General features: G+C 48.2%; 1 protein-coding gene across 1 annotated transcript; it reads right to left on the bottom strand.

Moving 5' to 3' along the window:
• Nucleotides 1-10,816: 10,816 nt before the first annotated feature.
• LOC123129973 (vitellogenin) lies at nt 10,817-11,884 on the bottom strand. The gene has a single exon (XM_044549929.1). The coding sequence runs from the start codon at nt 11,833-11,835 to the stop codon at nt 10,948-10,950; it is 888 nt and encodes a 295-aa protein (XP_044405864.1). The 5' UTR covers nt 11,836-11,884; the 3' UTR covers nt 10,817-10,947.
• Nucleotides 11,885-12,327: the final 443 nt, after the last annotated feature.

The following is a 12,327-nucleotide window of genomic DNA, read 5'->3' as shown; positions in this document are numbered from 1 at the left end:
TCCAAAGAAGTGAGTGGGAGCACTATAGAATTTCTGATGAATATATGTTGTTGACATATTGTTGATCAGAAATGACGTAGAATTTCTGGAAAGCATATAGGGTTATTTGGAAAGTGTTTTTTCAATGGAAAGCCTGGATTAAGCTATTTGAACATTGAGCATCAAGATCTATAAGGATAGATCAAAACACTTAATGGTACTTTCAAATGAGCACATTCCTTGACATGATCTTGAAGGTGTTCAAGATGGATCAGTCAAAGAAGGAGTTCTTGCCTGAGTTGTAAGGTATGAAGTTAAGACTTAAAGCTTGACCACGGCAGAATAGAGAGAAAGAACGAAGGTCGTCCCCTATGCTTAAGACATAGGCTCTACAGTATGCTATGCTATGTACCGCACCTGAAGTGTGCCTTGCCATGAGTCAGTCAAGGGGTACAAGAGTGATCCAAGAATGGATCACAGGACAGCGATCAAAGTTATCCTTAGTAACTAGTGGACTAAGGAATTTTCTCGATTATGGAGGTGGTAAAAGAGTTCGTCGTAAAGGGTTACGCCGATGCAAACTTTGACACTAATCCAGATTATTCTGAGTAGTAAACTGGATTCGTATAGTAGAACAGTTATTTGGAATAGCTCCAAATAGAGCGTGGTAGCTGCATCTAGGAGATGACATAGAGATTTGTAAAGCACACACGGATCTGAAAGGTTCAGACCCGTTGACTATAACCTCTCTCACAAGCATAACATGATCAAACCCAGAACTCATCGAGTGTTAATCACATGGTAAATGTGAACTAGATTATTGACTCTAGTAAACTCTTTGGGTGTTAGTCACATGGGGATGTGACCTTGAGTGTTAGTCACATAACGATGTGAACTGGATTATTGACTCTAGTGCAAGTGGGAGACTGTTGGAAATATGCCCTAGAGGAAATAATAAATTGATTATTATTATATTTCCTTGTTCATGATAATCGTTTATTATCCATGCTAGAATTATATTGATAGGAAACTCAGATACATGTGTGGATACATAGACAACACCATGTCCCTAGTAAGCCTCTAGTTGACTAGCTCGTTGATCAATAGATGGTTACGGTTTCCTGACCATGGACATTGGATGTCGTTGATAACGGGATCACATCATTAGGAAAATGATGTGATGGACAAGACCCAATCCTAAGCATAGCACTAGATCGTGTAGTTCGTATGCTAAAGCTTTTCTAATGTCAAGTATCATTTCCTTAGACCATGAGATTGTGCAACTCCCGGTTACCGTAGGAGTGCTTTGGGTGTGCCAAACGTCACAAGGTAACTGGGTGGCTATAAAGGTACACTACGGGTATCTCTGAAAGTGTCTGTTGGGTTGGCACGAATCGAGACTGGGATTTATCACTCCGTGTGACGGAGAGGTATCCCTGGGCCCACTCGGTAGGACATCATCATAATGTGCACAATGTGATCAAGGAGTTGATCACGGGATGATGTGTTACGGAACGAGTAAAGAGACTTGCCGGTAATGAGATTGAACAAGGTATCGGGATACCGACGATCGAATCTCGGGCGAGTATCGTACCGATAGACAAAGGGAATTGTATACGGGATTGATTAAGTCCTTGACATCGTGGTTCATCCGATGAGATCATCGTGGAACATGTGGGAGCCAACATGGGTATCCAGATCCCGCTATTGGTTATTGACCAGAGAACGTCTCGGTCATGTCTGCATGTCTCCCAAACCCGTAGGGTCTACACACTTAAGGTTCGATGACGCTGGGGTTATAAAGGAAGTTTGTATGTGGTTACCGAATGTTGTTCGGAGTCCCGGATGAGATCTCGGACGTCACGAGGAGTTCTGGAATGGTCCGGAGGTAAACATTTATATATGGGAAGTCCTGTTTTGGTCACCGGAAAAGTTTCGGGGTTTATCGGTGACGTACCGGGACCACCGGGAGGGTCCCGGGGGTCCACCAAGTGGGGCAAACCAGCCCCGGAGGGCTTCATGGGCCAAGTGTGGAAGGGGACCAGCCCCAGGTGGGCTGGTGCGCCCCCCCCCCCACAAGGGCCCAAGGTGCAAGGGAGAGGAGAAGGGGGCAAACCCTAGGGCAGATGGGCCCTAAGGCCCATCCTGGTGCGCCTCCCTCTCCCCCTCCCCCTTGGCCGCCTCCCTTAGATGGGATCTAGGCTGGCCGCCACCCCTAGGGGTGGAAACCCTAAAGGGGCCGCAGCCTCTCCCCTTCCCCTATATATAGTTGAGGTTTGGGCTGCTCATAAGACGCGAGTTCCTCTCTTCTATATGACGCAGCCCTGCATCTCTCCTTCCTCCTCTCCCGTGGTGCTTGGCGAAGCCCTGCAGGATTGCCACGCTCCTCCACCACCACCACGCCGTTGTGCTGCTGCTGGATGGAGTCTTCCTCAACCTCTCCCTCTCTCCTTGCTGGATCAAGGCGTGGGATACGTCACCGGGCTGTACGTGTGTTGAACGCGGAGGTGCCGTCCGTTCGGCACTAGGATCATCGGTGATTTGGATCACGACGAGTACGACTCCTTCAACCCCGTTCTCTTGAACGCTTCCGCTTAGCGATCTACAAGGGTATGTAGATGCACTCTCCTTCCCCTCGTTGCTGGTTTCTCCATAGATAGATCTTGGTGACACGTAGGAAAATTTTGAATTTCTGCTACGTTACCCAACACTGACATAATTGGAGATTCTGCCAATGAAGTCACATCTTCAGCCCACGTAATAATGGCGGTCATCGCCCCGTGGACAGAACCATTCCTAGCCTACCTTACTAGGCAGGAACTCCCAGAAGACCAAAATGAGGCACGCTGCATAGTGCGGCGATCTAAAGCCTATAAAGTCCATGAGGGAGAGCTTTATAAGAAAAGCACTACCGGAGTCCTTCAAAGGTGCATCTCCGAGGAGGATGGGCGGAACTTGCTGGCTGAAATTCATGCCGGACTCGATGGTCATCACACCGCAACTCGGTCCCTCGTAAGCAAGACTTTCCGTACAGGCTTTTATTGGCCAACGGCCCGGGCAGACGCTCAGGACTTAGTCCAACGATGCGTCGGTTGCCAGCTTTTGCCAAACCAAAGCCATATGCCACCCACCGCCCTCCAAACTATCCCCATCACTTGGCCCTTCGCGGTCTGGGGGCTTGACATGGTTGGACCCCTTAAAGGCGGAACCCAGAAGAAAAAATACTTACTGGTCATGGTGGATAAGTTCACCAAATGGATAGAGGCCAAGCCTATTAAGACGGCCGAATCCGGACCGGTGATAGACTTTATATCGGGGGTCGTACACCGTTACGGCGTCCCCCACAGCATCATCACTGATAACGGTACGAACTTTACGGTCGATGAGGTAAAACTCTGGTGCAAAAACATGGGCATCAAGCTCGATTATGCTTCCGTCTATCACCCACAAACTAACGGACAGGTCGAACACGCAAATGGTCTTATCATGAGCGGCATCAAACCCAGATTAGTGCGGTACCTTAAGGAATCTAACACGCACTGGGTAGAGGAGCTCGACTCCGTACTCTGGGGGCTGCGGACCACGTCGAATCGCACCACCGGATACACACCATTCTTCATGGTGTACGGTGCAGAAGCAGTTTTGCCCTGCGATATAATTCATGACTCACCTTGAGTGCGCATGTACGAAGAAAGAGAAGCCGAGCTCGATCGGCAGGACAGTTTAGATGCCTTGGAGGAGGAGCGTGACGTGGCAAAAGCCCGTTCCGCATTCTATCAACAGCAGGCTCGAAGATATCAAAGCAGAGAAGTACGGGCCAAAAATTACAATGTTGGCGAACTAGTTCTACGCCTGCCGGACAAGAAAAAGGACAAACTCCAGCCCAAGTGGGAAGGTCCCTTCATAATTGACCAAGTCCTGACTGGTGGAGCATACCGCCTGCGAGATGCATCGGATAACCGACTCGAACCGAACCCATGGAACGCAGCCCGTCTCCGAAGATTCTATGCCTAGCGCCGGACTCTATGTTCGTCTCCTTCCTCTGTCCATTTTTTATATTTTCTGTCTTCCATTTTCTCCTTCTCCCCCTCCTTTCTCTTATAGCCTTTAAAGGCTCATCAAGTGACGCGCTATCCACGCTCACTAAACCTGGGGGCTTCTTTGAACAGAAGCTTATACGGGCTTCATGCCCAACACATGTGTCACACTTCCGCATGTACCTTTTATTCACCATCATATGCATCGATATGACTTAATTTTTGGCCAAGCTGGGTTGCCTGGCTCCTGTGCTTACCCCTATGTTCCCGATTGTTCGGCTAGGTGGTAAAGGGAGCACCTCTGCGATTGTTACTGCCGGGTCAGCCCGATGTGTACCTCAGACTGGGTGAAGCCGAAAGCTAGCGTTCTTAAGGAAATATTCGGTCGGTGAACTAAAGATGATTTTTTCACTTATTTATCTATGCGCCCCCAGATGTTTTTTCCTGCGTCTCTTTTTCGCAGAATGGACATGCACTTTAGGGCATGCCTCCCAGGGAAAGGAACCCCTAACGGAACTATTCTCCCTGGAAGATGTTTCTTACTAACCATGTAATATAACATAACTAGTCGGGCACTTGTCTGTTCAAGCACTAATGACCCCTACGCCTAGTCTCCATGCATACCCCGGTTCTTATATAACCGCAAGGGTATTCGGACACACTCCAGACCGCAGGTCCCGAGGTCGAAGCAAAAAGGTCGGCCATGAAAAATGATCTACAATCTGGCTAGAAGGCATTACACATGTCAATTAAAATTACATAGTCATTATGACTGATTGTATTCCTCTTCAATACCATCTAACAGGCTGTCTAGCTTACAGTCCTGCTGGGAATACTTTGCGGCCAATTCTACTTAGCCGTATACGAAGCTTACAGGGATCTCCTTCCCATCGGGCCCCACAGGTCCGACCTCGGCCATGTGGTTTGGGTCAGCCTTCGTGTACCGCGTCTTCACCATGGCCCATGCCTCCCTAGCGCCTTGACGCAGGCCGATATCTTCCACAATCAGAAGCGCCGCCGCGCTCCCTTCAGCTTCTCTGCAAGCTCTCCAAGTCCTTCGGGCATGGAGATGGATGGCCACAAGGCCTGGGCGACGCCCTGCATCACCTGCCGAACTCGCTCGTGCAGTTGCAAGAGCTCGGGAAGAAGGTCACCCATAGAACCGGGCATCTCCTCTGCAGGACGACCTGTTAGCATACCTACAGACATTACTCCGTTAGTCGACTTCCTCGTCGAACTCTTTATTCAAAGTTCGTTTAAGCACTTACTAAATATGCCGCGTCGAAGCCGCTGATTCTCCTTAGCGGAGTCCGACAGCTGGGCACAAACATCTTTCAGTTCAACGCCCAGCTTGGTGTTGGCATATTGGAGATCGTTCTTCTCCCACCTCACCTTTGTCAGCACGCTCTCACCAGCCTTTAGCTGGCGTAGGAGTTGTTGCTTTTCCGGATCTAATCCGGCGCCATCTGCAATTTCATTTGTCAGATTTGCACAAACGCCGCACTTCACAAAATACTTCTCTTTTTGAAGCACATATTACCAGAGGGGGTCTCCTTGGGCTCCCCTGTCGCGGCTAGTGCGGCCTCAAGTTGGGCTTTGCACTCTTCTAGCTCCTGGGACAGTTGGGTATTCTTTTCCGCAAGAACCTGCATTATGAATGATCCTTAAATCAGTTCTTCTAACTGTTTCAAGTCTCGGGGGCTACTGATATATATAACCATTAAATTTTCTCACCTGTATGTCTTTTACATATTGCTCCGTGGCTCTGGCTAGACCATTTTGAGCGGCACGGAGGTACGCATCTCCCGAATTGAAGGCGTCCAATGCCTCTTGGGAGAAACAAGCGTCGCGAAGAACTGTCCGGCGACGCCTGTGGTTCATGGCACTCTCCACCTCGGAATTAGTGGCGGACAGCCTGTCCGCATCCTCTGTTGGAGGAGCGTCCGGTGCGCGCCTCGTGTTCGCCTCCGTCTCCGGACCAGGCTTTGGAGCCTGGCTGGTGGAGGCGCGATTGGCAGCCTCTCCAGATATAGTCCGGCGGGGTCTTTTTGTCCTGAAAAGAGCACGAGTGTTAATATGCCTTGAAGGAATAACACCTGGGAATAAGAAGGCGTGCTATACCTCTGCGCCGGCGCCTCAATCCGGACTGCACTTCTTTTCATCCCACGGGGCCCTGTAGCCCCTCGTTGGCTAGTCGCCGCAGGCTCGGCCTCCCGTCTCAAGAACCTCCCCTGCAAAACACGGTTGTTGTCAGGAAACTGAAAAACACGCGAGGGCGGATCCCTTTTTGAGGTGCTAGGACTTCGGTCTCAGTTACCTGGGAGGCCGGGAGCAGCCCCGGGTAATCGGCCTTAATGGCCACCAAGGCATTGTCCTTGCTCAATTGATAAAACACCCCATCAATTAACTCCATGGATAAGTCCGGATCCTCTTCGGAGGCCGGATCGAGGGACAACTCTGGGTCCTCGGGCTGTGGAGGCGGGCTATTTATGTCCTTTACTTCCAGGCGCAGTTCCTGCGTTGAAGTCGTTAGACTATATATTTAATGATGGGAATACAAAACAGACGTGCAAGTAAAATTGCCCACTTACCCAACTTGGGGGATTGTACATGGTAAATCCACCCTGTGGGTTGACGCGGAGAAATTCCTCCTCTTCTCCCTTGTACAAAGCGGACAAGATCTTTACTAGAGCGGTAGCCGAGTCCGGCCCCTTACGGCCGTGACGGGTGGCATCATCCTCCCCGTTGAAGTCCCACATGGGGTGGCCTCTGTACTGAAGCGGTTGCACCCCTCGCATGATGCATGCAGCCATGACTCCGATCATGGTTAGTCCGGAATGAGCTAATAATCTTATCCGGCCCATCAGGTAAAGAATGTCCTTGTCACTTTCTCTCTGAGGGCTCCGTGGGCGCCAGCTTAGGTTTTTCTTTAGGGGAGCGCTGTTGAACTCAGGGAGGCCGATCCGAACAGGATCCGGCAACGGGACGTCCTCTATATAAAACCATTCTGAAGGCCAGTCCTCAGACGCCTTCTTTGGGGTTCCGGATAGATATCCGGTCCCGGCGATACACCACACTTTGGCTCCGCCCACTTGATATATTGACCCCTCCTAAGAACAGGGCACAAGGCAGAATAGCCTCTTCCACAGCGCGAAATGAGCCTCAACACCCAAAAACAACTCGCAAAGGGCTACGAAGCCCGCAATATGCAATACGGAGACAGGCGTGAGGTTGTGCAGCTGGAGGCCATAGAACTCCAGGAGCCCCCGGAGAAATGGATGAATTGGAAATCCGAGCCCTCTTATTAAATAAGGGACAAGGCATACCCGCTCTCCTTTGGAGGGATTGGGGGCGCTCTCCACTTGCTCTCCGCCATTATAGGTGGCAAGTCCGGCTCGAACCGGGACCATATAGGCCGGAGGAAGAAATCCCTTTGGTCCGAAGCGACACTAGCTCGCTGTGCGGGACGGAGCATCTCTCCCAATCTCCAGGATGAGGGCTGGAAGGGCGAGAGGAGGAGCTGCGACGGCTGGCCATGATGGAACGGTCCTTTGTCGGATGCGCTCTGATGAAACTCGCGGAGAGGAGAAGGTGTGGTTTGGATCTAAATCCCCGTCCCTTTAAATAGGCGGCTCATTTACGCGGCTGGGGGTGTGAATGTAAAAACACCCAGACTTTTCGTATTCATTTGACACGTGGAAGACGGCCATTATTGGGCGTGGAAGCCGAGGAGCGCTACATTTATAAGAAACCGGACATTATTCAGCAGGTACACAGAAATTGAAGGAGAACCCGCCTTGCAATGCCGAAGACAATTTGCGTGCCAGACTCGTCGTCATTGAAGCCTGGTTCGGGGGCTCTAAGGGAGTCCTGAATTAGGGGGTGTCCGGATAGCCGGACGATACCTTCAGCCGGACTCCCGGACTATGAACATACAAGATTGAAGACTTCTTCCCGTGTCTGGAAGGGACTTTCCTTGGCGTGGAAGGCAAGCTTGGCGATACAGATATGTAGATCTCCTACCATTGTAACCGACTCTGTGTAACCCTAACCCTCTCCGGTGTCTATATAAACCAGAGAGTTTTAGTCTGTAGGACAACAACAATCATACCATAGGCTACCTTCTAGGGTTTAGCCTCCTTGATCTCGTGGTAGATCTACTCTTGTACTGCCCATATCATCAATATTAATCAAGCAGGAGTAGGGTTTTACCTCCATCGAGAGGGCCCGAACCTGGGTAAACATCGTGTCCCTTGTCTCCTGTTACCATCCGCCTAGACGCACAGTTCGGGACCCCCTATCCGAGATCCGCCGGTTTTGACATCGACACTGGGTGATGTTTAAGCTTATTTATGAAAACAAGAGCAAAAGAGTTCGTAATTTTTTTTTCACTTTCAGTTTATCAACTGAATTGCTTGAGGACAAGCAAAGGTTTAAGCTTGGAGGAGTTGATACATCTCCGTCGTATCTACTTTTCCTAACACTTTCCTCTTGTTTTGCACTCTAATTTGCATGATTTGAATGAAACTAACCCGGACTGACGCTGTTTCCAACAAAACTACCATGGTGTTTTTTTTGTGCAGAAATAAAAGTTTTCGGATTGGAACAAAACTTTGCGAGGAATTTTTATACAAATACAGAGAATTTCTGGAGCCAAGAACAACCGGAGGGGGGCACCTGGATGGGCACAACCCACCAGGCCCCCCCCCTCCAAGCACACCCAGGTGGGTTGTCCCCACCTGGTGGCCCCGCAGGCCCTGAATCCGACGCTATAAAATCCTATTTTTCCAGAAAAAATCAGGAAGAAAGAATTATCACGATCCACGAGACAGAGCCGCCGTCATCTCCTGTTCTTCATCGGGAGGCTAGATTTGGAGTCCGTTTGGGGCTCCAGAGAGGGGGGTCTTCGATCTTCGTCATCACCAACCCTTCTCCATCGCCAATTCCATGATGCTCCCCACCAGGAGTGAGTAATTCCTTCGTAGGCTCGCTGGTCGGTGAGGAGTTGGATGAGATTCATCATGTAATTGAGTTAGTTTTGTTAGGGCTTCATCCCGAGTATCCATTATGTTCTGAGATTGATGTTGCTATGACTTATGTTATCACCATTATATCTATGTTCTAGATCCAATCTTGCAAGTTATAGTTACCTACTACGTGTTATGATCCGGCAACCCCGGAGTGACAATAGTCGGGACACTTCCCTGTGATGACCGTAGTTTGAGGAGTTCATGTATTCACCGTGTGTTAATGCTTTGTTCTGGTTCTCTATTAAAAGGAGGCCTTAATATCCCTTAGTTTCCAATAGGACACCGCTGCCACAGGAGGGTAGGACAAAAGATGTCATACAAGTTCTTTCCATAAGCACGTATGATTATTTATAGAATACATGCCTACATTATATTTATGAACTGGAGCTAGTGCCGTATCGTCCTAGGTTGTAACTGTCACATGATGAATATCATCCAACAAATCACCGATCCAATGCGTACGATTTTCGTACATATTGTTCTTGCTAAGTTACTACTGCTGCTGTTACTATTGTCACTGCTACAAAACCATTGCTACCACTATTACCGTTACTGTTGATGTTGCTACTACTATCAAAACTATCATACTACTATGCTACTGATCACTTTGCTGCAGATAATTAATCTCCAGGTGTGGTTGAATTGATAACTCAGCTGTTAATACTTACAAATATTCTTTGGCTCCCCTTGTGTCGAATCTATAAATTTGTGTTGAATACTCTACCCTCAAAAACTGTTGCGATCCCCTATACTTGTGGGTTATCAGGCGTCAAGAGCTACACGCATTGTATGCAACCCTTCGTTAAGACAAGAAAATATAACTTTGTGGCCGGTAACGATAATCACAACCAATTGGCACATACAGTAAACATATAACTTTCTTACAATCATCGAAAGGACGACAGATGACTCAATTTGACAGTCAGTTACGGGAATAAATCTGAAGTGCCCAGCCACTGTCTCATCACAACCACTTGGGCCTCCTTTGATTTGGAGGAATCTTGTAAGAATTTCATAGGATAGGATTTCTATAGAAAAAATTCCTTTAGAGTCCTTTGGTTTGTAGGAATGGAATCCTAATCCTATGGAGGAATTCTTCCTCTCCTTCACATTTCATAGGAAAATAAACATTAGCCTAGATTCAATGAAAAAATCCTATGATGTGAATCAAAGGGCATCTCCTTTCCTATTCCCAATCATAGGATTTGAGATACATGTCATCTCATTTCCTATGACTTTCCTATTCCTATGTTTTTTTCTACCCTATGAACCAAAGGAGGCCTTGACATATACAGTAAACATGTGACATTGAGGTGGTTTTTAGGTAGAATCAATGGGGAGAAAAATCAAAGATGGGAGAAAAAAATCAAAACAGGAAGGATTCGTAGGGAGGATGGATGAAGGAAAGATGTATGACGAAACCTTAAGTTCTTTTTGAAGTAGTGAAGATATATCATATATCATTATGCCGCTCCATGGAGCCATAATACATTGACCAGCAAGACATTACTACTAAAAGTAAAACAAGCAAGACAATAAAACATGATTCGCCGCTCCATGGAGCCACAACACATTGAGTCGTCCAATTTTGTGTATTGGATGTGTGCATTGATTGCACCCAAATTATGACAAAAAGAAACAAATTGCGGTGGAACTCATATTACTGATTTTTAGATAATACATGTATACATCGATTGTTGTATTTTTTTTAAAGCAAGTCAAGCATGTCTTACTACTAAAAATAAAACAAGCAAGACATTAATACATGATTCGTAATGGGAACGTTTAAACAAAGTGTGCATGCATGAGAATTAGCATAATGTGGTATCTGAATGCTGCTATTTTGCATGCATGGTAGTATGTAGATGATGTTGCGTGTGAATAGGTGTTTAAGGCACCACTTAGGCACCATTTTTGCCGGCGGCCTGCTGAGAGATGGCCCCGTACTTCATTGCATCAGCCTCGGATTTTGTGGCATCCTTCTTAGCGGATGCTGCCTCTTCAGGTCTTGTGGCGGTTTCAGCCTTCTTGATGGACTTCTCGGCAGCAGCTATGCGAGCATCTGCCAAGGTACCGGCAGCTTCTTTCCTGCTAGGGGAGGTAGAAGAACTTGTACCAGCTACTTGCTGAGAAATGACACCATACTTTGATGCAGCAGCGGTAGACTTGGCTGCAGCTTGCTTGGCAGCCGCGGCCTCTTCAGGTGTGGTAGCGGTTTCAGCCTTCTTGGTGAACATCTTAGCAGCATCAGTGGTGCCTTCTTTCTTATTGGGGGAGGTAGAAGAACTTGTACCAGCTGCTTTCCGAGAGATGGCACCATACTTTAATGCATCATCAACAGACTTTGCTGCGTCTCGCTTGGCAGCCACGACCTTTGCAGGTGTCTTGGTGGTTTCGGCCTTCTTGATGGACTTCTCGGTGGCGGCATAGTGTGCGGCGGCTAAAGTATTGGCTGCTTCTTTCCTGCCTAGGGAGGTAGAAGAACCTTTACCATTTGCCTGCTGAGAGATGGCATTGTACTTTAATGCAGCAGAAGCAGATTTTGCTCCATCTTGCTTGGCAGCCGCGGCCTCTTCTGGTGTGGTGACGCTTTCAGCCTTCTTGATGGACTTCTCGGCGGCAACAACACGTGTAGTTGCTAAGGTAGCGTCAACCCCTTTCCTGCTGGGGGTAGCCATCTTCAATGTGTTCTCCTCCGCAACGCCATAGGTCTCGGCTGGCCTTGTGGCCGCCACCGCCACAATGGTGGTGAGAAATAACATGGCCATGACATTCTTTCTGTTGGCCATTAGTAATTTCTCAAGTGGTATGTTAGGCGCGCGGAGGATTTGAAATGGTGGAGACACATGATTCGTAGAGGTGATAGACTTTTATAGAGACAATGTGAGATCAGGAAATCTCTCCCATGAATGTGAGGTCATAAGGGGTCAACAATGAATGTGAGGTCACCAGAATCCTAGAAAGGTATGTGGTAACCCATTTGTGGAAGCATGCATGCATGTATGCGTGTTTTGCGTTTTCTTTTCTAGTTTCTCTCTATGTATGGACCGTGGGAACAAAAATAGATTTCTAAGTGCGAGCTCAGATGCTCTTGAAATCCAGGCCTTCTACTCTTTTCGAGATTGTTGTAGGTACCATTACGTGACTTCCAGCCCAGACCAGGAGGTCCTTCTCATCGTACTGGAATGGGAGACCCTAGGGACGCGCGCGAACTCCGACGGACACCATGCACGACTGTTGGTGCATGCGTATCCGTGCGGTGCATTAATGTGGTGGCAAGT

Source organism: Triticum aestivum, chromosome 6A (genome assembly GCF_018294505.1).
Source record: "Triticum aestivum cultivar Chinese Spring chromosome 6A, IWGSC CS RefSeq v2.1, whole genome shotgun sequence".
Classification (NCBI taxonomy): Eukaryota; Viridiplantae; Streptophyta; class Magnoliopsida; order Poales; family Poaceae; genus Triticum; species Triticum aestivum.
This window is presented reverse-complemented; position numbering and strand designations above follow the sequence as displayed.

Bases quoted from the DNA above. Each gene is read 5' to 3' on its own strand.
- LOC123129973 (XM_044549929.1), bottom strand. From the start codon at position 11,835: ATGGCCAACAGAAAGAATGTCATGGCCATGTTATTTCTCACCACCATT.